The sequence below is a fragment of the Centruroides sculpturatus genome, unplaced genomic scaffold, assembly GCF_000671375.1.
Source record: "Centruroides sculpturatus isolate CEXI.00-Female unplaced genomic scaffold, Cexi_2.0 scaffold1014, whole genome shotgun sequence".
Classification (NCBI taxonomy): Eukaryota; Metazoa; Arthropoda; class Arachnida; order Scorpiones; family Buthidae; genus Centruroides; species Centruroides sculpturatus.
Genome location: NW_019385381.1, coordinates 121,190 through 149,022, shown reverse-complemented (window position 1 = coordinate 149,022; position 27,833 = coordinate 121,190). Strand labels below are relative to the sequence as shown.

Genomic DNA, 27,833 nt, shown 5'->3' with positions numbered 1-27,833 from the left:
CAATGTATAATACATAAATTCTAATCAATCTGATTGGAATAAATACTTGTTTGCAAAATGACCTTTTTCTTGAAGACAAAATTTGTTAAAAAATTAAATTGAAAATTGCCAAATTTTTAAAAAATAAAATTCTAATTATTTAATGTAATTTAAATAGTGTTTTATTTTTAGCAACTGATCATTGTGTAAATCTGAAAACTGCTCTGGACGGATATTGCAATGAAAATGGAAAAGTTTTATCTAATTTATATTGGGCTTAAAAATAATACGTCTTTTGGAAATTTCAGTTGTAGCTAATATATAGATATTAATTGAAACAATTCAGTTTTAGATTTTCAGGAATTGTAATTTATCATCATTGGTCTTATAAATGTGTGTTATTTAAGTCAAATTTTATTTTCTATTTATTAAACACACTTCATGACACAAGTAAATTAAGTTTTATTGTTTACATATTTCTAAAGCTTATAATTTTTTAATCTTGCTATGTGTTCATTTTAACTTAAAAAAGTCATTCCTAACAAGGTATTCATTCTTTGAGGCAGAATAAATAAATTATTTAAGCAAAATAATGTTTAAAATAAGGCAAACAGTGAATATTTTGTATTATATAAATTTAAATTTCCAAAACATAGCAAAATTATATTTTAAGAATAATATAATTTTGTTTTACTGTATTAAAATTAACAAAGTAAATTATTTAATTATTACATTGTGATATAATATGATATGTAAACAATATATATATATACAAATATTACTATTTGTAATAAAATGTTTTTAGAACCGAACTGAGTAAAATAGTTTTCTGAAATTTATTTTTAGGAGTCAGTTGTAAAATTATTGATAATGAAGTCTATTTGTGTATTTTTTAAATTCAAATATTTTTATTTATTGCTTTACAAAGCATTTTTCTTTGGAGGAATAGAATAAATATTAAGAGACAGTTTTGTTTGATTGAATGAACAAAAAAAATTATTTTATAATAAAATCACTTAAAGTAAATATAATTTTTTCCTGTAGCCAAGCATAGTTTTTGGAATAGACCAAAAAAAAAACTTTGCACCATAAATTTGCTTAATTCAAATAAATTTCATTTTAATATATGCAGTTGTAATTAGATGAATCTTGTTATTTTGAAATAAATTAGTATGCAGTAATTTATATTCTCATATATATTACAGAATAAGACAAAACAGATCTGAAAATCTATATGGATTTATAAATAGCCTTATCAGAAAGAGTTTTAGCTATTATAAAATTTTTAACAATCATTTTTAAAAGCACTCATTGTTTCAGAATAGCAATTTATAATAAAAATTATACATTTTTTAAATTTTTTTTTGTCTTATATTAGACAGATGAATATTTCAATATTGTCATATGAAATATTTTCTTAATTAATTTCAGTTACTGTTAAAATGTTTCATTTTATAAATTATATATTCCTCAAAGGAATGAGTGGTAATTGTATTGAATACTATTATCACTGATATTAAGAATTTAACTAGTGTTTTTTAAAAGTTTTCTGAAAAGAAAATAGTTTTTTTTAAGTTTTATTCTTTAATATATTGAATATTGGAAATGTTAATATCTAAAATATGTATTTATTCCAATCATTAGAAGATTGTCATATTGGTCAACACACTACCAATTGCTGTTGTATACAAAAGAATCTGAATCAATGTTTCGATTACAATCTTAATTTTTTGAAATTTTAACACATCAACAAACTACATTGTGTGAATGTATCATAATATATTATGTGCAGTCAAAATAATTGAATTCAATCTTGTGTTTATAATTCTAATTTTATTCTTATATATGTCTATCAAAATCAATCATTAACAATAAGTTCACAGCATACTGGTATTATTCAAATAATAATGACATTTTGTCTTAGTCTGAAGTAATAACTGCCCTCAAATAGATATTTAAATACTTTATTGCACATATCCAATTAATGTCCATTTTTAATAAAGAACTAACTGCAAAGAAAATATATGTAGTTTGAAATAATAGCTGTGCTATTTGAATAAACCAGTAATCTGTGTATATAATAATATAATTAACTTCATTTCAATCATATCTAATGTTTTTATAATTTAAATTATCAAAGTGCAACTTGTTTGACTGCATATAATGTTCATATGTACAGTACAAAATAAATGTTGATGCTATTAAGTACATTTCTTACTTTCAAAAATTCTATTATACTAATCACTAACATTTATAAAATTTGAAACTTGATGACATTTAATAATGGAGCTGATATCAATTAGAGAAATTTTATCTTGTTTCTAATAAAAATATGTCAATTTAAATTTTATATTTATTTCTGTTGACTATTGTCATATTTGCAATCTTAAATATTAAGTATATTTTGAAGGAAGACTTGCCTAATCACAGTTTTAAAATAGGACTCTCATGTAATTAGTCTTAGTAAACAATCTATTCGTTTGCTTTTCAGTAGCTGATACATCTTTTGATTTTTGCCAAAAAATAAATTTTTTTTTGTGCTTTGCCTTATGCATATATTAGGAAAAATAACAAATAAAATTATAGTAAACACTTTCACAAATTAATTTAACAAAAATATACATTACAGAATTCTTGGCACAATAAATAAGTAAATAGTCCATATCACATCTCATACTTCATCCATAACTTGTCTGCATTTGTTAAATGGAAATTGAGATCATGTTTTTGTTTCCCAAGGTGCTACTAAACTCTTAATCTGACTAGGTACTGCTAAGAATAATCCAAGGTTTGGATCTTCCAGTACTGTACTGTCGCTTCCTCTGTGTGTCCAACGAGGAACTTGAAGCATGCTGTGAGCTGCCTCATTCATGTGTTCATGAGAACCAGATGGAGATGACATACTGTAGGGAAAAAAAAAATGCAGAATTAAAATAATTCATTTTAATACTTTGAGGTTTTTATAGAGGTGATTATCAAATGCTGTAGTGATGCCTGTAAAAATTGGATAAATAAATAAATCTTAATTTATTGTCATATCATTTTTTATCTCACCTTTTAGTTAATAGAATGTGGTACAGAAAAATAGAATCATAAAATATTTTTACTAACGTGCTAGATGCAGTTCTATCGTGTGGAGTTCCTAATTCGTGCAAATCACTTGTGCTATGAGAGTGCCTTCCGCAAAAGGGCCATTTCATTTTATCCATTAGACCTGGGGTTAAATCTATGATGCTTCCTGATAACTGACCACTACTACCTCTGTGCTTAGTGCTTGTGCTAGGTGTTGGTGCAGATTTTTTTCTCACTGATGTGCCAAAGTTGCAAAATCTAATTTATTTACATTAAAATATTTAGAAATTTTAAAACTACCTTCGTTTTATGTTATTTTGAATTACTTACTTTTTCTTAGCACTTGGTTGTACTGCATTCACAATAAGATTATGATAATGATCAGATCGAATGAATCTAGGATAGGTATCATTTTTCATCAATGAAAACACATGCATTTGAGCAGAATCAAAAGTATAACGATTTGGTTGCTTCATTCTTTCTTGAGTAATTTCTATTGTTTTACTATCCAAATTGACTTCACATGGTGCATTTGGAGAGAGAAATTCACTGTAAAGAATAATTTTCTTTTTTATTATCTAAAATATATTGTTAAATAATAAATAAATAAATCTTTACTCGTATATTTCTTTCACTTTTTCATTAACTTCTGTTTGACAACCATGTCGTAAATCTTGCACAGACTGCCAAAATTTTATATTTTCATAGCTGTACTCTTTACGTAAGTATTGTTCAAATTCATACATTCCTCTTGGATCTGAGAGCATTTCTTCCAATGATATTGCCCATTTTTTGACACGTTTCTCTGTTGGAGGGTCCACTCTAATAAAAATAAAGTTTTGATATTATAAACTTTCAATAGATTGGAGCATTTTATACAGGACCCAGATACACCTGACAGTTTTTAAAATAAAATAACACTTGAAGGGAAAGGATAAATATTTATAGTTTTGCACGTGTACATTTTTTTATGAAGAAGGAATGTGTAACATTGTTATATCTTAGTGGCCATTTACAAAATGTTATTTTCATGTCCTGCAAATTAAAATTTAAAAACTGTCAGGGGTTTCTGGCACACACATTATAAGCTACCATATTGTCCAAATACATTATTTTATGCAAATTCAAAACAACTCTTAACTTTCACAAACAAGATCTCACAAAAATCTGGAAGTATGACATAGACTAGTTTTTAGGACTGTAGTACTTCAAAGTGCGTGAACAAAATCGTGCTCCTCACTAACATCCATACAAGCAAAAAATGTTGGGAAATTTTTTTTCTGTATTATGTTTAAAGGTCCTGAGTCCAAAAATGTAAAAATCTTGGGCCATACTTTCCTTCTGTTATATATAACACAGCTGGGAAAGTTAAATTAGTAATAACCATTTACATTTGCAAGTTCATTTCATTTTCATTGGCTTGGGTGTTGGAAATGCATACAAAGGACTGAAGGAAATCTTGCAGTTGAGAAGAGATTACAATATGTTTCTAATATGAACTTGGCTGGAAAATTATTGAAAAACCCTTACTGTTTAGCAAAATTGTGTAAGGTGCTTCCTGCTTGTTTTCTGAAGTTATGACAAGCCTTATATTACTAGTGTGTATTGCACTTTGGAGAATTTCGTTACATTAAACATGTATAGTACTTAGAGAAATCTGGCTTATTTGTAATGTTTATTTTAAAAATAACAAGTTAATAATGGCTTAGATTCACAACTTTAACCAGTGTAACTTTGCAAGGAATTACTCCCAGCAACATACTTCTTAGTTTTTATTTAAAATATGTATTTTAATATTATATATTATAAATTCACTTATATTGTCACAAATTGGTATTTTACTACTACTATTTATTAAAATATTGCAATCCATCATTTATTTCATGTAATATGTTGCTAACTCACAAAGTTTAAGCATAAATTTTATACTGTGAGGATTTGTGAATTGGTTCCAATGGTATTCCAAATTTTCTGACAAATACTTAAAATATACTGACAACAATGTACTCAGATTTAATTTTTGCTCATTGGTAAACACCCTGATAATGATGATTCATACTAAATGTGTGCAGACTATATGTATTTTCTTCAGATTGAGGATTTCAGGTTATTACTAACTTATAGTGGAATTTTTTAGTTTATAGTAGACATCCTCATTCTGAAATTCATTGTTTCACTTGTTATTGCATAAAAATAAATTAGGTAGTTATTATATTATATCACTTAAAGATGGTTATTATTTTATATTAATCTTTTCAATTTCTTCCATCATGAAATTAATCATAGTGGAAGAATCTAAGCCCCTGGTTACTTGAATCTAGCAATAAATTATTGGATTTTTCATCATGCTAATTTTAAGAAAAATGTGTGTATGGGAGGTGAATGGTATTTTAAACAGAAGTATAGTTGTGGGGGGAAAATTAATTATTTAAATTTTATAACATTTTAATATTTTATTTTAGTAATGCAATAAGTTCGTCAATAGAAAAGGTTGGAAGAATTTTTATCCTTTAATTCTTTTATAAAATGCATCTTGCAAAATTCTCATGGTTTATTCAATAAAAACATTTTAAAAAATCGAAATACAGTAGTTTTATAAATGGATAAATCTGATATGAAAGTTACAGTACAACTGGAAAAAAGTGTTTCAAGAACTATAGTTTTTCTTTATTTCAATAATGCAGTATATTTTAGTTCAGTATTTAAATATGTTTTACAATACATTTGGTTTTGTTTGTGAAGATTTTCAAAAGCAACAAATTTTAAATTAAAAATGAAAAAAAAAATAATTAAAAGTCTGTTTTAGAATATATTGTACTTATTTGTATTACAAAAGATTTGTTTTTTTATAATTTTTACTAATTTTAATACCAATAGTAATAATAGGCTAATTCTTCATTATGGAACTAGATATAAAAACAACATATTTGAATGTACTGTTGAGAAATCAAATTTCTAATTTTATAAAATAGTGAATACTGCAATTGTTTGGCATTCATTTTAAATCTTGTAAAAAAAAAAAAAAAGCTATTCGATATAAAGTATACTATAGCTATTCGATGAAGTATAATGGATTCTCAAATTACACGTGTTTGAAATACGAGATTTTAAAATAACAAAAAAAAAAAAATAGAAGAGTAATCTTATACATTGTTCAAAATTACATGCACAGCGTAGTTAAACCCGATTTAGACGAATATTAAAAGCAATTGACATCGTGTCGCACGTAAACCCGCATTGTCTGCTGCTGAAATATTTGCGATCACCATACTCGAATTTCGACGATCTATGACAATATTTCTGAGCCCCGAGCGATACTCGAGCTCACGTGTTAAAAATATTTTTATATTTTTAACACGTGTCAAATCAGGAATCGGTTTGATTCTAACGCTGGTAAAAAGTGGAAGAAAAACGTAAATAAAATCTAGAAATAATAAAATTAGTCGAGAGAAAGAAAAAATAAGTTTTAAATAACCCTAAAAGGTTATCATGTGTTAGACTTAAGATTTCGAAACGCTTAAATACGAGCAGGAATTTCAAGGTGCGATTAATTTCCCTTGATCGAATGAATCACAGTGTCGAATTAAACCGTTGGTAGCCCGAAATGGTCTGTTATCTGTCTAAATACAGCAAACCGACCAATCGAAAGTTAGAGATCAGGGGAAGAGAATCTTTTTAAAAGTTGGATCTGAAGGACAAAGGCAGACTTTTTCCCTGTGAGGTTAACTATGCAGACTTTTCCCAGTTTCCGACTGTAAAGTCATCTGACTGGACTTTCCTCTGCCTCCTGTTGTGAAGTTATCTGCCTTGTCTTCATCCCTAACGATACCATCCTGCCTTGGACTTCTGGTTTTCACTATTGATCACCGGATTTCCCGACACCATAGAAGCATCTCGACTGACCTGGCGGTCAGTCGAGATGCTTCTATGGTGTCGGGAAATCCGAGTGTAGAGTCGGGGCCATCGACTCTACAGTCCAGCGCCTACAGTTGACGAGACGTACTAGATTGTAAGACTTAGTATAAATAAACGGATTTTATTTGTCACTGCAGCTATCTGCCTCACTTTCCTTCACCCCACATACGATAAATCCTGGCATTTGGATATCCCCAATTCGGGACCTCGCATTTCCTACGTTGTAAGATTGGTTTAGCAGCCGCTAACTTGGCCATGTCCCCATATTTGACTCCTCGATGTTTTCTTTTGGAGTTTAAAAATTGGAGTTCATTTTACAAATCTCGCTGAGCTCAAAACTTGAATCACCGTCGCAATTACCAAAATGACAAGATATGCAGATTTGCGTTTAGCAGGAAATTGAATTCAGATGGTATGTCTGCTATATCATTAATAGCGCTCACTCACATTGAACCAAAATTGATTGTTTGAGAGGTCGAGGCGTTAATTAAATTAAATATGCTCTTTACCTTCACTGTTAATAGTCTTGTTCCTGTACATCATGCTTTACATTTAGCAATCGAGTCGTGCCGGTCATCTATCTAACTTCTTTCAGGGGAAACGTTTGAATTGAAATAAAGTAACTTCCGGTTTGCATCATATAGTTAATCCGGGGCCTCCTGCCCCTAAGGTTTCCATATCTAGTTTCGTCTTTCATTTATCTAACTCTACAAGTTTTTCAAATTACAGCCCAATTAATACCTCTTCAAAGAAGCCTTTTTTTGTTCTTAATTTCAGTTCGTCTTAACTTATTCATTTTACATGCTATGTATTGAAAAAAGAAGTATGGAAGTATTCCATTATTTACTTACATCTATAGTGTGTTAGTAGAGTCAAATTCACACGCACGGAACACAACTCTGGTATTTATTAGTTTGAATAACAAAATTTTGTTTGTTTTGTAAAAAAAGTTATATTTTATAATGCATAAAACAAAGGAACTTACACCCTGCCATCGATTGTCCAAAGCGTTGTGTCATCCGTTACCCAGGGATTACTTGGCGGAACAGGAGTTAGAAAGGGGTCAAATTCGGAATAAGATTCCCACCAATGAATCAAACTAAAAATAGAAATCGATGTAGAATTATATTTAATCTATAATTTATTTAAGAAAATATTTAAAAAGTTTTAATAATTGCCTTGAAAATTTAAAGAAAATCTGATCATAACTATGTCCCACCTTTCAACAGCTTGAGAGACTTTAAATCTAGATCTTGTCAAATTATTATTCAACATTTCTATCTAAAAAAAAGAATATATAATTGCAATTTAATATCAAGATTTAACCTTAAATGAATAAATATATTACCTCCAACTTTAAATCTTTGACTGTTTTCTTCCTTTTAGTTCTCTTATTCGAAATTGGACTCTGTTCCAAACAATTAATACAACCAGGCTGAAATATATTAATTTCTTATATATAATGATCATTTTCAAAAAATTTTCTCCTGTTGTAGTAACAATTTACAAATTTAAATCACGAACGAAATTCTATAAGCAAAAGGTATAGACTAGAGCCGGCGAACTCGTGGCACAACGTATCAGACTGTCTTTTTCAATCAGCTTCTTTACATTTATTTTAATTAAAACTTCGGCACGCACAAACATTTTTAATGTTAAGTATGCTTACTATATGGCACGCGAACTCAAAAAGTTCGCCATTCCTGGTATAGATGTTTCCTCAATACTTTGAATTAAAAGAATACCCGTATTTCTCTGATTACAAATTTTTTCCAGTTGAACAATCTTTATTACTGGATGAATTCATTACTGATTTTCTTTCACTAGAAAAAAATCATCGAAGTGTATTATTAATTCTTTAAATTTCGATAGTATAACATAAAATACAGTGGCGTAATTAAAAGGGAAGAAGAAGGACACCGACATCGGGTGCGCCAAAATGAACCCCAAAGAATTATTTTTGTAATTAATGTTGAATCGGGCGCCGAAACTGACAAAATATAAAAGCATTTTTCAAAAACTTTTTATTTATTTTATTGGTATACGACAACGCGACACGTGGACTATCTGCCGAAGATGTCTTTTATAGTAAACTGGCTCCTATTTACCAATAGGCTGGCCACGAAACCACGACCAACTACCAGCTGTTCAATGGTTTCTTAATAGTTACAGAAAATCATTATGATAATATTCAACATAAAAATCACAATTAAAATTTTATAGAACAAACAGAACAATACTGATACATACAGGAGGCTGGTGAACGTGCCAATACGCTCTCTCTTGACTTTCTAAGACAATTTTGTCCGTTTTCTTCCTTTCTTTCAATAAACTGATATAAAAACGAAAACATTTTAAAATTTCATGTTGACATTTTGTATAAAAATTTATATAATATTAAAAAATGAAATCGTCACTTGTTAAAAGTCAAGCAATACATAAATGAAATGTAAACTATGTTTTATGAATAGATACAGAAATAAAATTGAAAGAAGCAAATATAAATTTAACTGTATCTTGCTAATTATTTAATTATTCCTTACACTCCATATTTACATTAATGTATTCGTAAACTGATGCATCTCAGGCATGAGTTTATGAATACATTAATATAAATATCAAGTGTTTTTAATATCATAAAAGCATCCACAAATATTGTACAGGAGTTGTAATTAGTTTTAAATAGTACCGGGTACATAATGCATATGTCTGTTGATATAGAATGATGAGAAACAATTCATGGGAACGGATGAATATATTGTTTGTAGTTATTTGAAAAAAATTGTAAAGACTATTAGAAATATCACATAGTCCAATGTATAAAGGAGGAGACAACGATGACGTCTGTATTGTATTTCCATAAATTACTTCGAAGCGTTTAACTTTACGTGGGTATGAAACCCTAAAGAACTTCGGAGAAAAGGTTTAATTGTATTTGAAATACTTAAGACCGATTTAATTAAATATATACAACATTAATCTTTGATAGTTTGTCTGACATTTTTGCTTTTTTCAGCGTGATAAATGATCATTTTTAAGCATTTAGTCATTTTCTTTTTAATGCAGATGCATCTAAATTGTAAAATAATAGTATAGTTTATGTAATAATATACTATAGTATACTTATAAGTATGCCAAACTCTATTGCTATGAAGATATTTTAGTTTCGATAGAAGCAACCGTTTCCGAGATAATTGTAATTCTTATAATTTGCATATTACTTTAATTAGTCACTTGTAATTTTGTTTAAATAAACAATAAAACTAAATTAAACGTTATAAGGACGGCACCATGGGGATTTGTGAAATGTAACAATCATTTCGCGTGATTAAAGCATTAGAATCGAAAAATCAAACAAAACTATGAACAAATAAGTTTCTCCTAATTCTCAGTACGAATATTTATTTGGATTCAGATGCTGAAAACTGTTGTTATCAATTGATCATTTACAATATCCAAATTACTGTCCTAAATTAAAACATTCAATTTTCTTTCTTATGCGAATGAATCGTAATTATTTTAGTCGTTTGAAAAATACTTTTAACATTTGGAAAATTTAGTAAATAAAATATTGATCTTCAAAGAAGTTTGTGTAAGTTTTTAACACAATATTTAATAAATTACTGTTTTTTCTTTGTATCGATTTTCAAAGATAATTTTGATTTTAAGTGTGTTCAACGTAGCAATATTATTATTAAAATTGAATTTCTATAACACTTGTATTTGAAAGTAGATTTCTTCACATAATTGTTTAAATCTAATAATAATTTCTTTGTGCCAAATTGATTAGAGAAATAAAAGGCGTGTTTACATTATATTAAGTTGAACTTATTGGCATTTATATATATATATATATATATACACTAGCTTATCAAATTACAGTAGACTCTCGATTTAACGAACAAAAATTTGTCCTAGAGGAACAATTTAGAATCTTTTTCTATTTGCCAATAGAGCACGATAAAATATAGGTCAATGACTCAATGAGTAAAAATTACTCAAATATACAGTGCATTATAGTAGTATTTTATTTATACTTACACATTTTAATGCATTAAAATGTATAAGTATAAATAATGTACTTTGTAAATTCATTATTAATTAATATGTTTTTGAAACGCATTCGATTTAAGGGACTTTCGACAATAGTGGACATTCCTTCCCCCAATTAGGCCGTGAAATCGAGGGCTTATTGTGTATCAGTTTTGGTTAAATTATAAATATTTTGTCGTGTATACATAAATAGCATATGTAAATTTCCTCATTACATGCTAATTTGAAGAAGAATTACCATTAATGCCATTCAAAATCAACAGGAAAAGAGTTGACAATGGAAGGGACAAATGGAAATAATACTAAAGAAGTTATGCGTGAAGATAGAATATAATCCATTCGTGTTTAAATAAAATAACTTCTCACAATGAATGTACCAGAATTCACATTTAAAAAAAAAAAAAAACATGGCAACTTCTTTACGGTTAAAAAAAAATTTAATATTTATTTTGTTAAAAAAAATCAAATACATAGTTTTAAATACACGATAAACTGTATATAAAATAATGTAAATTAATACACGATTACATTATCTTACTCGTAATAACGTAAATTCCGTATTTTGAATTTTGAAATGTAATGTTGCAACACTGAAATAATTCATTATAATGGAAATATATGTTAAAAATAATTTATCTAGTCTCGCATCAGGAATTTGCTATTAATTAGATAAATGAAATTGTAGATTAAATCATTTCGTTGTGTCATTATTATTATTATGCAAGAAAAATACATTTTTGAAATCAGTTTTATGATGTTTATTATTTATCAACATTGAAGAACGAATGAAGTGTGTTTTATATTATTTACAATGGAAAGAACCCTACAAGGATTCATTTGTCATTATTTTTAGAAACTTATTGCTTTTGATATAGAAATAGTTTTTCGATATAGGAAAAATAAATAGGCGCTTGTAGTTATGGATCATTAAGTTTCAGTCGGGGTTTGCAACAAAATCATTCATCGTTGAATGTAGAAATCTTCAAATATTTCAAAAAAGGACATTTGTGTTTGCCATTTTCGTAGCTTTGTGACAAACACAAATAGCAGAAACACTAGTGCTTTATCGTAATAATAATAATAATAATAATAAAAGGCACTAAATATGAAAGTACAGGGAGATAGAGGTAGAGGAAGACCTAAGAAGAGATGGATTGAATGTGTAAAAACAGATATGCTGGACTGTGGAGTGGATGAAGAAACAATTAGAGATAGACCAACGTGGCGTAAATTGACATTCCGGGCTGACCCCAAATAATCTGGGATATAGGCCAGGACGAATAATAATAACCCAGTATAGATAATAATGCTAAAGGTATGCATTTAGTTATTGTTATTTTAAAATAGTTATACATACTTTGCCTGTTCTTCTGCTTGAAGACATATAAATTCCCATTTGTGGCACAATAGTTTCTTTAATCTTGCTAATGCTTCCTAAAGTAAGAGTTGATCAGTTTTAAAACATATACATGTATAAAAAATATAAATGTATGAACTAATTAAATAAATAAATAATGTATCAATGTTTATTTATAATTTTTAAAAATTTACCTGTTCATATTCTTCTAAATTATGTTTCTGCTTATTTTTCTTTGTTTGTTTGACAAGGTAAATAGCTAATAAAAAAAGGTACGTATATAATAATATAAATGTATTAATAAATATCTATATAATTATCTAATATTTGTGAATTAATTTTTAAATACACAGTATTAAAAATATTTGAAAATTTAATGTAAAAATTATTTTTAGCTTTTAATATTAATTACATATAAATCGAAATAATAAAATTTACCATAATCTGTATTATTAGGTTGATGATGAGAAGGCCAAAAATAAGGAGTCTACAGGAAAAACAAATAAGTTTTATTGCAAGTTATGAATAAATGTTATTAAGACATACGATTTTAAAAATTTCATACGTAAATTTAATAAAAATTACGACAAATCTTACTTGAAATCTGTATAATGTGCTGTCATCTTTAATCGTTAATGGTTTATTGTCATTAACGGGGAAGAAATAACCATGCTGACAAAGTAAATTAGCAAGATGTAAAGCTTCCGCTATAAAAATAAATATCATTATTATAAAATAATTTTTTTAAAATTATTCTTCATAGATTTTTTAATTATTTTTTTAAAAAAATGTACCTGTATCTTCAATCTGAAGATTATCCATCAGCCATTCCACCACATCCATAACCTACGTTTATTGAAAAAAAAAAAGATGAGATTACAAAAACAATAATTTAATCATTTATTTATAACAAGAATGAAATAAGTAAGTCGATGATTCGCTATAAAGTATTATATTATTTGTTACGATAGTTATTCAAAATCGCACGTGGTTTAGATATTTTTACCTTTAGATGAGAAGTTTTGGAAGTTCGATCCCTTTACTGTACTTTACTTTAATTAATAATTGGCATGAATAATAAATCTAGCTAACTCTTAATATTCTGCGATACTTTTCATTTAATTTCTACATCTTAAAAAATTAAAATTATAAAGCCTTTAAGGAAAGAAATAGTTTCATCTTTATTACTAAATTATTACTTTAAAAAAGCATTTTATAAAGATAAAAATCAAGTTCCATAATGCAGTTTTGTTGTCTTCACATTATTTCATAAGGAAAAACTTTTTCATTACTTCACATATCTCTACAGACGGATCAAAATAATAATAATAATAATAATATTCGTGACAAATTAGATTTCTTCACATAATTGTTTAAATCTAATAATAATTTCTTTGTGCCAAATTGATTAGAGAAATAAAAGGCGTGTTTACATTATATTAAGTTGAACTTATTGGCATTTATATATATATATATACACTAGCTTATCAAAATACAGTAGACTCTCGATTTAACGAACAAAAATTTGTCCTAGAGGAACAATTTAGAATCTTTTTCTATTTGCCAATAGAGCACGATAAAATATAGGNAAGTAATTAAATATTTGAATAAGACAGAAAGTTAGTCTTTATAACGGTTAACTGACTTTTAGTTCAATCCTGAATATTATAAAATTGTTTTACATTATGCTTTAGTAATGTTTTTATGGCCTTGTAGGCTTACTAGACCTAAAAATGTATCCAAGAATTAGCATTTTTCAAGGATTAAGAATATATAAATATATACGAATTCCAAATTAATGTAATTTATAAAAAAATAAAGGTTAATTTAAAACTTGTAACACTTTTTTTTTATATGAATTATAGATTGAAAAAGAAAACAGTAGATTTTGAAATACTGTTATAATAACAAAAAGTGGAAAAATTCGAAAAGAAAAACATCTCAGTCACACCTGTTAGCGATCTTTTTCTTTTCTTTTTTTTAACTTTTGTCAAAGTTTTGATGATGTGACAGAACTTAGAGATATCTTCACGGTTTATTATTTTTTCTCTATTTTTGAAAAGTGTAGCAGTCATTTGTTCGTCTTTTCGGCATTTCTTCCTGTCAGAATTTTAATAAATGCTTACGATGTCTGGCACAATACATCTACACACTTGTACGCGCGCTGTTATTATCTTATACAATACTCTTACAATTAAAATTAATAGTTATCATCTGTTAGAGACAGCGATTTACTTGTATAGTACATTATTAAGTATTATAAATACAGTATAGAAGTAAATTAGTTTTAAAAACTCTTACTATTTTAACGAAAGTAGAAGCAAACTTTTAAAGTAGTTATTATCAACAGAATTTAAAGATTTAAATCAAAAGCTTGATTATATATATATATTTTTTTACTTTTTCCTTCCCCCTTTGTATACAGTAGTTAATAACCAATGGTTTTTCAAGGATATTATAGATTAAGAGGATACTATTATTATTTTTTCTTTTTAATTGAACATTTGCCTGGAAGATACAACCATTATTTGAGTTAAAGCTTGTTTGAGAAACAAAGTAAATACAAAGTAATAAAATTAATTATGTTTACTGTATTTAATTGGTAAAAATATTTGCTAATAAATAGTTTATAAAATATTTTATAAATTTTTAATATAAAGTATGGGCACATATTGTGTATCAATACGTCTCCCCATCAATGTATAAACGTTTTTACTTAAAAAAAAAGAGCGTGCATATTTACGTTGATCGTTTTAGACAGTACGAGGCCCTATACAAGCGTGTACTTGCGAGTCTTCTATTTTATATAAGTTTATTACACAATACTTAATGTTGTATGATCATGGATCTTGATACTATTGAATTTCGAACGTTTTATAACCCATTTTTATAGGTTTTAAAGCTACAGGAGCAAAATTGACTGGCGCTCTCGTTCTTGAAAATCTCGCCCCATCCCTCACATGTCAAATAGTGGTCCTGGACGCCTTCCTGAAATTTCATTCTTATAATCACCAAGCCCTTTCAAATGTATTTGTATTTAATCTTCAAATAAATTTTGTTTTTTTAAATTTTCTTATGAAGAATTTCAAGCAACGTTAATAACATTTGTAGAATTTTTGTTAAATTAACAAAATCGTGACTATTTATTAACTTTACTTAATATGACATTTACTTAATCAATCAAAACGCACTTAAATAGAAGTTGTTCTGAAGAATATTAGACACTGCAATCTCAGGTGAGTACAGTACTGAACCCATCATCTTGTGCTCCTTTCCATTTGGACAAATGCTTATCACAGCCTGAGCAACTAGAATCACTACCTGGACAATACCCCAGGTAGTTATTACGTTAAATAAGGCTCTGAAACTATATGAAGACTGAGTTATCGGAAAACATATCATCGAGTATGAGATCCCTAACTCCATGCCTTAGGCTTTGCCTAGGATCTCTTGCTTATCCTATACTATTCTATTGAATAGATCTATTCCTAGAACTACCATTACACATCGAAAAATAATTGTGATTGCTGAATATCTACGACATTTAAATGCTATATTTATTCATTAAATAGAATTGTAATCGTCACATACTATTTCATTCGTTAATAGATTTAAATGTCATTCGTTTCAAGTACTGGCTGTCAAGTATTGACAAAGACAAGTCCATGTTGATTTTTATCACAGCTATTAATTGACTTCGCTCCATTTAAATTAAAACCAATAACGATTTCTCACTAAAATATTCGAGCAATTATTTAAATTTTTAATTACGATTTATATTAAATAATATCTATTAATTAATACTTTAAATTTTTTTTTTTAATATTATAATTGTAGTTCTATTCATTATATAATCTTACTTATATGTAATTAAACTTAAGAACTGTCTGTGTTGAGAAATATTTGCAATCATTTGAGGATCCTTCATATTCTCCACATCACAATCACTAATAAATTCAAACATCATTCACTTTAAATGAAGAGAGGATGGAGATGCTTGAAATGACAGGAAATCTTGAGAGTAGCTATTCCTTGTATATCCGTCACGCAATTAATTACCAAGGTGATAAATAGTAAAACTCAATTTTGTCCATCCATTTAATTATCTGATAAATACTAATTTTATGCCTTTAGGTCTAGTTTATCACTTTATAACTTTATATCTTTAATTAGACTACATGGAATTTTTCCTTAATTCGATAAACGTTTTTATATTTAAATCAGCAAAAATTATAATAATTTTTTAATCATTTATTTTTAATTTTTAATGAATAGAAAACGATAAATTTATTTCATCGATAACCTTATTTGACATACGAATCTAAACGACGAGGAACTTAATAATAGAGATGTTAATTATTAAATCATAAAGACGAATTTAAATAGCTTCAAACTAAAATTATATAAGATCATCATATACATAATTAGGCTACATCTAAAGTAATAAACTTAATTTTTATCTATCAGATTGTAGTACATTGTTCTCTGTACAAAGGACAGGCAGTCATAATTAAATACAAATATTAGTTTCAAACTTTATATACCTTAAAATGGAAATTTTGTAATGTTCTTCGGGCACGAAAAGAAAAGTCAATAGTAAAACCAAATTTAAAACTTTTCTTTAGGGCTGATCAGTAAAACGAAACGTAATGGCATCGGCATAACTCAGTAATACACTTTGAAATAGTCAATTACAGCTGAAAGAAATGCATTCTCGTGATTAAAACGTGTTTCATTTTAAAGGCACGCTGATTTTTGTTAAATTAATTATAATTAATATAAAATATCAATCATAAACAATGAAAATACAATACAATTCAATTCAACTTTTTATTGTATTTTAAGAATTACTTTGTTACAAATGATTACAATCTTTGTAACAATCAATCAAAATAACGAAATATGAATCATATAAATTTATTATAAGCCCTACTAATATATATATATATTCATAGATTAGTGTCTTATTATTAATAAAGAAGATATCTGTAGTTTCATTCGCGATTTCTGTAATAACTTAATTATAATTAATAATGTAAAAAAAAAATGTTGTAAGAAAAACTTACATTCAATTCAAATTTCACTTCTCTACAATATTAAAATAATATTTAAGTAATTTAAGTAAAAGAAAGAAAAAAAAAGTCATTTTAAATTAAATTTTTTTTCATCAAATTATCAATCCATTGCCATTCCAATAATTAATTTCACAACCATTAATTAAAAAGAAAAAAGATTTTACATTAATCTCTGCGTAAACGAATGATGGTCTTTTTCTTCAACTTGTTTTTTTTTTTAATTTCTTACATTTACTATATTTTTGCTAATATAGCACCGTAATTATAAGTATATTAATTATTTAAAAACTAACGTTCGGTTTAAAAAAAAAAGTAAATAGATCTAATTGAAACAACAATTTATACAGAGAAGCCAAAGATCAGTTAATATTATAAAGAATAAATTTCTGTCATATTCAAATCGTGTTTTTTATCGTATTTTTTCCAATTTTGTAAAGTAAAAATACGTTTTATAAACACAGTTTAGGGTTTAAATTATTAAAACAAAACACCCTGTTAATTGACTTTGAAGACATCCTTTTCCAATTAATTTTTCATTCATCTTTAGAATTTTGGTTATAATTCTTTGTATAATTTATCCGATTTTTACTTGTGTGATACAAATTCGTAATTACCAGTCGACCCTCCTATAACACTGTTGATTTTTCCGTTTTATATGAATTCCTTGTTGTACGAGTCACTTAGATTTTACAAATACGTGAGCTGTTCACAGTATTTGTAAAATCTAAGTGACTCGTACAACAAGGAATTCATATAAAACGGAAAAATCAACAGTGTTATAGGAGGGTCGACTGGTAATTACGAATTTGTATCACACAAGTAAAAATCGGATAAATTATACAAAGAATTATAACCAAAATTCTAAAGATGAATGAAAAATTAATTGGAAAAGGATGTCTTCAAAGTCAATTAACAGGGTGTTTTGTTTTAATAATTTAAACCCTAAACTGTGTTTATAAAACGTATTTTTACTTTACAAAATTGGAAAAAATACGATAAAAAACACGATTTGAATATGACAGAAATTTATTCTTTATAATATTAACTGATCTTTGGCTTCTCTGTATAAATTGTTGTTTCAATTAGATCTATTTACTTTTTTTTTTAAACCGAACGTTAGTTTTTAAATAATTAATATACTTATAATTACGGTGCTATATTAGCAAAAATATAGTAAATGTAAGAAATTAAAAAAAAAAACAAGTTGAAGAAAAAGACCATCATTCGTTTACGCAGAGATTAATGTAAAATCTTTTTTCTTTTTAATTAATGGTTGTGAAATTAATTATTGGAATGGCAATGGATTGATAATTTGATGAAAAAAAATTTAATTTAAAATGACTTTTTTTTTCTTTCTTTTACTTAAATTACTTAAATATTATTTTAATATTGTAGAGAAGTGAAATTTGAATTGAATGTAAGTTTTTCTTACAACATTTTTTTTTTACATTATTAATTATAATTAAGTTATTACAGAAATCGCGAATGAAACTACAGATATCTTCTTTATTAATAATAAGACACTAATCTATGAATATATATATATATTAGTAGGGCTTATAATAAATTTATATGATTCATATTTCGTTATTTTGATTGATTGTTACAAAGATTGTAATCATTTGTAACAAAGTAATTCTTAAAATACAATAAAAAGTTGAATTGAATTGTATTGTATTTTCATTGTTTATGATTGATATTTTATATTAATTATAATTAATTTAACAAAAATCAGCGTGCCTTTAAAATGAAACACGTTTTAATCACGAGAATGCATTTCTTTCAGCTGTAATTGACTATTTCAAAGTGTATTACTGAGTTATGCCGATGCCATTACGTTTCGTTTTACTGATCAGCCCTAAAGAAAAGTTTTAAATTTGGTTTTACTATTGACTTTTCTTTTCGTGCCCGAAGAACATTACAAAATTTCCATTTTAAGGTATATAAAGTTTGAAACTAATATTTGTATTTAATTATGACTGCCTGTCCTTTGTACAGAGAACAATGTACTACAATCTGATAGATAAAAATTAAGTTTATTACTTTAGATGTAGCCTAATTATGTATATGATGATCTTATATAATTTTAGTTTGAAGCTATTTAAATTCGTCTTTATGATTTAATAATTAACATCTCTATTATTAAGTTCCTCGTCGTTTAGATTCGTATGTCAAATAAGGTTATCGATGAAATAAATTTATCGTTTTCTATTCATTAAAAATTAAAAATAAATGATTAAAAAATTATTATAATTTTTGCTGATTTAAATATAAAAACGTTTATCGAATTAAGGAAAAATTCCATGTAGTCTAATTAAAGATATAAAGTTATAAAGTGATAAACTAGACCTAAAGGCATAAAATTAGTATTTATCAGATAATTAAATGGATGGACAAAATTGAGTTTTACTATTTATCACCTTGGTAATTAATTGCGTGACGGATATACAAGGAATAGCTACTCTCAAGATTTCCTGTCATTTCAAGCATCTCCATCCTCTCTTCATTTAAAGTGAATGATGTTTGAATTTATTAGTGATTGTGATGTGGAGAATATGAAGGATCCTCAAATGATTGCAAATATTTCTCAACACAGACAGTTCTTAAGTTTAATTACATATAAGTAAGATTATATAATGAATAGAACTACAATTATAATATTAAAAAAAAAAATTTAAAGTATTAATTAATAGATATTATTTAATATAAATCGTAATTAAAAATTTAAATAATTGCTCGAATATTTTAGTGAGAAATCGTTATTGGTTTTAATTTAAATGGAGCGAAGTCAATTAATAGCTGTGATAAAAATCAACATGGACTTGTCTTTGTCAATACTTGACAGCCAGTACTTGAAACGAATGACATTTAAATCTATTAACGAATGAAATAGTATGTGACGATTACAATTCTATTTAATGAATAAATATAGCATTTAAATGTCGTAGATATTCAGCAATCACAATTATTTTTCGATGTGTAATGGTAGTTCTAGGAATAGATCTATTCAATAGAATAGTATAGGATAAGCAAGAGATCCTAGGCAAAGCCTAAGGCATGGAGTTAGGGATCTCATACTCGATGATATGTTTTCCGATAACTCAGTCTTCATATAGTTTCAGAGCCTTATTTAACGTAATAACTACCTGGGGTATTGTCCAGGTAGTGATTCTAGTTGCTCAGGCTGTGATAAGCATTTGTCCAAATGGAAAGGAGCACAAGATGATGGGTTCAGTACTGTACTCACCTGAGATTGCAGTGTCTAATATTCTTCAGAACAACTTCTATTTAAGTGCGTTTTGATTGATTAAGTAAATGTCATATTAAGTAAAGTTAATAAATAGTCACGATTTTGTTAATTTAACAAAAATTCTACAAATGTTATTAACGTTGCTTGAAATTCTTCATAAGAAAATTTAAAAAAACAAAATTTATTTGAAGATTAAATACAAATACATTTGAAAGGGCTTGGTGATTATAAGAATGAAATTTCAGGAAGGCGTCCAGGACCACTATTTGACATGTGAGGGATGGGGCGAGATTTTCAAGAACGAGAGCGCCAGTCAATTTTGCTCCTGTAGCTTTAAAACCTATAAAAATGGGTTATAAAACGTTCGAAATTCAATAGTATCAAGATCCATGATCATACAACATTAAGTATTGTGTAATAAACTTATATAAAATAGAAGACTCGCAAGTACACGCTTGTATAGGGCCTCGTACTGTCTAAAACGATCAACGTAAATATGCACGCTCTTTTTTTTTAAGTAAAAACGTTTATACATTGATGGGGAGACGTATTGATACACAATATGTGCCCATACTTTATATTAAAAATTTATAAAATATTTTATAAACTATTTATTAGCAAATATTTTTACCAATTAAATACAGTAAACATAATTAATTTTATTACTTTGTATTTACTTTGTTTCTCAAACAAGCTTTAACTCAAATAATGGTTGTATCTTCCAGGCAAATGTTCAATTAAAAAGAAAAAATAATAATAGTATCCTCTTAATCTATAATATCCTTGAAAAACCATTGGTTATTAACTACTGTATACAAAGGGGGAAGGAAAAAGTAAAAAAATATATATATATAATCAAGCTTTTGATTTAAATCTTTAAATTCTGTTGATAATAACTACTTTAAAAGTTTGCTTCTACTTTCGTTAAAATAGTAAGAGTTTTTAAAACTAATTTACTTCTATACTGTATTTATAATACTTAATAATGTACTATACAAGTAAATCGCTGTCTCTAACAGATGATAACTATTAATTTTAATTGTAAGAGTATTGTATAAGATAATAACAGCGCGCGTACAAGTGTGTAGATGTATTGTGCCAGACATCGTAAGCATTTATTAAAATTCTGACAGGAAGAAATGCCGAAAAGACGAACAAATGACTGCTACACTTTTCAAAAATAGAGAAAAAATAATAAACCGTGAAGATATCTCTAAGTTCTGTCACATCATCAAAACTTTGACAAAAGTTAAAAAAAAGAAAAGAAAAAGATCGCTAACAGGTGTGACTGAGATGTTTTTCTTTTCGAATTTTTCCACTTTTTGTTATTATAACAGTATTTCAAAATCTACTGTTTTCTTTTTCAATCTATAATTCATATAAAAAAAAAGTGTTACAAGTTTTAAATTAACCTTTATTTTTTTATAAATTACATTAATTTGGAATTCGTATATATTTATATATTCTTAATCCTTGAAAAATGCTAATTCTTGGATACATTTTTAGGTCTAGTAAGCCTACAAGGCCATAAAAACATTACTAAAGCATAATGTAAAACAATTTTATAATATTCAGGATTGAACTAAAAGTCAGTTAACCGTTATAAAGACTAACTTTCTGTCTTATTCAAATATTTAATTACTTTATAAACATTACAATAATGGTTCAAAATGATACGGTAGACCCCCACTATAACACTGTAGATAATTCCGTGTTATATGAATTCCATGTTGTACGAGTCACTTAGATTTTACAAATACGCGAGCCGTTCACAGCCCGGCACACGTATGGCAAATTTAAACGTATGTAAATGCGATGCACTTATCTGTAAGGTTCCCCAAAGCTTTAGACACAGTTTTAATTATCCAACATACATTTGATTTCGATGTTTGTCGGTTCTCCCATTTCACGATAAATGTTTCCACTTGCATAGAAAACGTAAATTAATCAGTAACTACAATAGAGGTGATATGATTTCTTCTTGTATTATGTAAAGGTAAGAGGTGTTTGAGTTCTTTTAGAGTCTATGTCTTTCGATAAATAGTTGGTCGTCTAATACTGTACTTTAATAGGACTGGATCGTAGAGGAATTCGAAAGTAATTTTCTATTATTTCGTTTTCATGTAGATATTCCGCGAATTAAGACAAATCTTCGCCGTGTTTGCCCGAGATTAGTGCATTAATCGTTCGAATTTGGTGGATTAGTCACTAATGCCAAATTACCACTAATCTTAGAATGATGGAAAGCAAAATCTGTAATCCTGTACTTAAAATAGCCATTAATACTGAGATTTTTTTAAATGTAAAGCTACTGAAAATCGATTGTTAAATTTAAAAATATATTGATGATAAAATATGCAGATAACACCCCACGTCCACCCTCCAAGAGTAAAAATCCTAGCACCTCTGTTGACTGTATAATGTTATACTTAAATAATATAAAATATATTTATATGCTCTATATAAATATTTAACATTTTTTTACTTATATTATTGCTTTGTTTTTTAATACTTTTACATAAGAGATTAAGCGAGAGAAATGTTAATATTTTTAGAATAATTTTAAATTTAGAAAGGTAAATCTTGATAAAATTGAATGTTAATTTAAACATTTTAAAATAATAGTAATAATAATAATAAAATATATCACAAAAATTTTATTGTAGAAACACGATTAAAGTTTAAATTTTATATATTCAAAGATCATTTAATCTTGTCAATAACAATTTCTTACTATAAAAGGGAGTCTGACAGTGATATTATAATACAGATTTTAATAAAGTCAACACCATTGTTTTTGAAAAATAAATAAGAAGATAAAAAAAAATTATTTTTTTTTAACTACAAAGTCAATATTGTTACTTCGATTAAAAAAAAAAATTTAATAATTTCCTCACGACTGTTCACGTTCTCGACAGAATAAATAAAATGAAGAACACAAAAATAATTATGATCTAAACTGAAAATAAAGTCTGCGTGTCGTAAATTAATAAAGGAAAAAGTTCAAAATTAAAAAAATCATTACTAGTTTCATACTCTTCAAAAGACAGCTTTACGAAGTAATCAAGTTTTATAACACTGGAGCATAATAGAAAAAAATATATAAAAAAATTTTAATTACATAAGCTTATATATTATTATTTTATTTCTTTTTTAATAATAATAAAAAAATCGGGCCATTGAGTAATACAGAAATTACTTTTCCTGGCAAAGAATAGATGTTTCAATATTAACCAATCGATTTCTTGTAAGTTTGTTCAATTCTTTTATTAATCCATCATTTCTACTGGATCATTTCTACTTGCAGCAGTTTATGACAAGTTATACTATCATCTTTCTACGGGATTAGAGGTAAAAAAGAAGATGAGTGAAAATCAAAAGCTTCCTGCCGTCCGAAACATTAACGTCCATCAAGACACGTGCATGTCACTTCCAAACGGCTTCCAGCAGTTATTGAATGTAACTAAAATACTGATACCATTCTAGCGGGAAAAGAATAGAAGCCAGCATGTCATCTATCATTTTATTAGCCTTCTCTCTTTGCTTAATAAGGGATGTCATTGATTTTCTACTTTAATGGTAGTTATGCTACTGTAAACATTACGAGAATACGCTACGATAGACATAAGAATAATAAAGTTGTGTATTTACCTAAAAATGCGCAGGGAATTGAACTGAGAAATGTTTTCTGACTTCGCACAGGAACGCCCATGTCAGAATCTTGCATTTCTCGGATCAGCTTTTCCATCTGTAAAAATAAAAAAAATAAAAAATTCTGTAAGTATTCTTCAGGCTTAAAATAATTTTAAATCTTATCCACAAAGAATTCTCAATCCATACGGGAATTTATATATTTAAAAGAAAAAAAAACTGGAATAGAAATACAAAGAATAAAGGTGAAATTTAAGTTATATCACAAGTTTGAGTTTCGGGAATAGAAGACTGATTGATAGGACTGGGAGATTGAGATTTAGACATAGAAGACGAGAAGAAAACAATAGATTATTCATGATGGTTTTTTTTTTATTTAAAGAATGTAAAGAAATGCAAGAGAATGTCCAAGAGAAAGAGAACAAANATGGATAATTTGATGAAAAAAATTTAATTTAAAATGACTTTTTTTTTCTTTCTTTTACTTAAATTACTTAAATATTATTTTAATATTGTAGAGAAGTGAAATTTGAATTGAATGTAAGTTTTTCTTACAACATTTTTTTTTTACATTATTAATTATAATTAAGTTATTACAGAAATCGCGAATGAAACTACAGATATCTTCTTTATTAATAATAAGACACTAATCTATGAATATATATATATTAGTAGGGCTTATAATAAATTTATATGATTCATATTTCGTTATTTTGATTGATTGTTACAAAGATTGTAATCATTTGTAACAAAGTAATTTTTAAAATACAATAAAAAGTTGAATTGAATTGTATTGTATTTTCATTGTTTATGATTGATATTTTATATTAATTATAATTAATTTAACAAAAATCAGCGTGCCTTTAAAATGAAACACGTTTTAATCACGAGAATGCATTTTTTTCAACTGTAATTGACTATTTCAAAGTGTATTACTGAGTTACGCCGATTCCATTACGTTTCGTTTTACTGATCAGCCCTAAAGAAAAGTTTTAAATTTGGTTTTACTATTGACTTTTCTTTTCGTGCCCGAAGAACATTACAAAATTTCCATTTTAAGGTATATAAAGTTTGAAACTAATATTTGTATTTAATTATGACTGCCTGTCCTTTGTACAGAGAACAATGTACTACAATCTGATAGATAAAAATTAAGTTTATTACTTTAGATGTAGCCTAATTATGTATATGATGATCTTATATAATTTTAGTTTGAAGCTATTTAAATTCGTCTTTATGATTTAATAATTAACATCTCTATTATTAAGTTCCTCGTCGTTTAGATTCGTATGTCAAATAAGGTTATCGATGAAATAAATTTATCGTTTTCTATTCATTAAAAATTAAAAATAAATGATTAAAAAATTATTATAATTTTTGCTGATTTAAATATAAAAACGTTTATCGAATTAAGGAAAAATTCCATGTAGTCTAATTAAAGATATAAAGTTATAAAGTGATAAACTAGACCTAAAGGCATAAAATTAGTATTTATCAGATAATTAAATGGATGGACAAAATTGAGTTTTACTATTTATCACCTTGGTAATTAATTGCGTGACGGATATACAAGGAATAGCTACTCTCAAGATTTCCTGTCATTTCAAGCATCTCCATCCTCTCTTCATTTAAAGTGAATGATGTTTGAATTTATTAGTGATTGTGATGTGGAGAATATGAAGGATCCTCAAATGATTGCAAATATTTCTCAACACAGACAGTTCTTAAGTTTAATTACATATAAGTAAGATTATATAATGAATAGAACTACAATTATAATATTAAAAAAAAAATTTAAAGTATTAATTAATAGATATTATTTAATATAAATCGTAATTAAAAATTTAAATAATTGCTCGAATATTTTAGTGAGAAATCGTTATTGGTTTTAATTTAAATGGAGCGAAGTCAATTAATAGCTGTGATAAAAATCAACATGGACTTGTCTTTGTCAATACTTGACAGCCAGTACTTGAAACGAATGACATTTAAATCTATTAACGAATGAAATAGTATGTGACGATTACGATTCTATTTAATGAATAAATATAGCATTTAAATGTCGTAGATATTCAGCAATCACAATTATTTTTCGATGTGTAATGGTAGTTCTAGGAATAGATCTATTCAATAGAATAGTATAGGATAAGCAAGAGATCCTAGGCAAAGCCTAAGGCATGGAGTTAGGGATCTCATACTCGATGATATGTTTTCCGATAACTCAGTCTTCATATAGTTTCAGAGCCTTATTTAACGTAATAACTACCTGGGGTATTGTCCAGGTAGTGATTCTAGTTGCTCAGGCTGTGATAAGCATTTGTCCAAATGGAAAGGAGCACAAGATGATGGGTTCAGTACTGTACTCACCTGAGATTGCAGTGTCTAATATTCTTCAGAACAACTTCTATTTAAGTGCGTTTTGATTGATTAAGTAAATGTCATATTAAGTAAAGTTAATAAATAGTCACGATTTTGTTAATTTAACAAAAATTCTACAAATGTTATTAACGTTGCTTGAAATTCTTCATAAGAAAATTTAAAAAAACAAAATTTATTTGAAGATTAAATACAAATACATTTGAAAGGGCTTGGTGATTATAAGAATGAAATTTCAGGAAGGCGTCCAGGACCACTATTTGATATGTGAGGGATGGAGCGAGATTTTCAAGAACGAGAGCGCCAATCAATTTTGCTCCTGTAGCTTTAAAACCTATAAAAATGGGTTATAAAACGTTCGAAATTCAATAGTATCAAGATCCAGGATCATACAACATTATTAAGTATTGTGTAATAAACTTATATAAAATAGAAGACTCGCAAGTACACGCTTGTATAGGGCCTCGTACTGTCTAAAACGATCAACGTAAATATGCACGCTCTTTTTTTTTAAGTAAAAACGTTTATACATTGATGGGGAGACGTATTGATACACAATATGTGCCCATACTTTATATTAAAAATTTATAAAATATTTTATAAACTATTTATTAGCAAATATTTTTACCAATTAAATACAGTAAACATAATTAATTTTATTACTTTGTATTTACTTTGTTTCTCAAACAAGCTTTAACTCAAATAATGGTTGTATCTTCCAGGCAAATGTTCAATTAAAAAGAAAAAATAATAATAGTATCCTCTTAATCTATAATATCCTTGAAAAACCATTGGTTATTAACTACTGTATACAAAGGGGGAAGGAAAAAGTAAAAAAATATATATATATAATCAAGCTTTTGATTTAAATCTTTAAATTCTGTTGATAATAACTACTTTAAAAGTTTGCTTCTACTTTCGTTAAAATAGTAAGAGTTTTTAAAACTAATTTACTTCTATACTGTATTTATAATACTTAATAATGTACTATACAAGTAAATCGCTGTCTCTAACAGATGATAACTATTAATTTTAATTGTAAGAGTATTGTATAAGATAATAACAGCGCGCGTACAAGTGTGTAGATGTATTGTGCCAGACATCG

At 26.9% G+C, this 27,833-nt stretch overlaps 1 protein-coding gene across 1 annotated transcript; it reads right to left on the bottom strand.

The window, feature by feature from the left end:
- Positions 1–952: 952 nt before the first annotated feature.
- On the bottom strand, positions 953–24,449 carry LOC111638364 (regulator of G-protein signaling 7-like). The gene is made up of 14 exons (XM_023384066.1): positions 24,353–24,449; positions 13,171–13,222; positions 12,974–13,083; positions 12,815–12,863; positions 12,571–12,635; positions 12,377–12,453; positions 9,217–9,298; positions 8,315–8,401; positions 8,186–8,247; positions 7,952–8,065; positions 3,670–3,873; positions 3,382–3,600; positions 3,091–3,309; positions 953–2,882 (listed from the first exon to the last, which is right to left on the bottom strand). The coding sequence occupies exons 2-14, from the start codon at positions 13,217–13,219 to the stop codon at positions 2,699–2,701; spliced, it is 1,521 nt and encodes a 506-aa protein (XP_023239834.1). The 5' UTR covers positions 13,220–13,222; positions 24,353–24,449; the 3' UTR covers positions 953–2,698.
- Between the last annotated feature and the right edge of the window lie 3,384 nt (positions 24,450–27,833).

What these genes read in the sequence shown, in the direction of transcription:
- LOC111638364 (XM_023384066.1), bottom strand. Translation starts at nt 13,219, where the DNA reads ATGGATGTGGTGGAATGGCTGATGGATAATCTTCAGATTGAAGATACA. An exon ending in GCACATTATACAGATTTCAA is followed by an intron (nt 12,864 to 12,973) that starts GTAAGATTTGTC and finishes TTTTTCCTGTAG; the next exon opens with ACTCCTTATTTTTGGCCTTC. An exon ending in CAACCAAGTGCTAAGAAAAA is followed by an intron (nt 3,310 to 3,381) that starts GTAAGTAATTCA and finishes TAAATAAATTAG; the next exon opens with ATTTTGCAACTTTGGCACAT.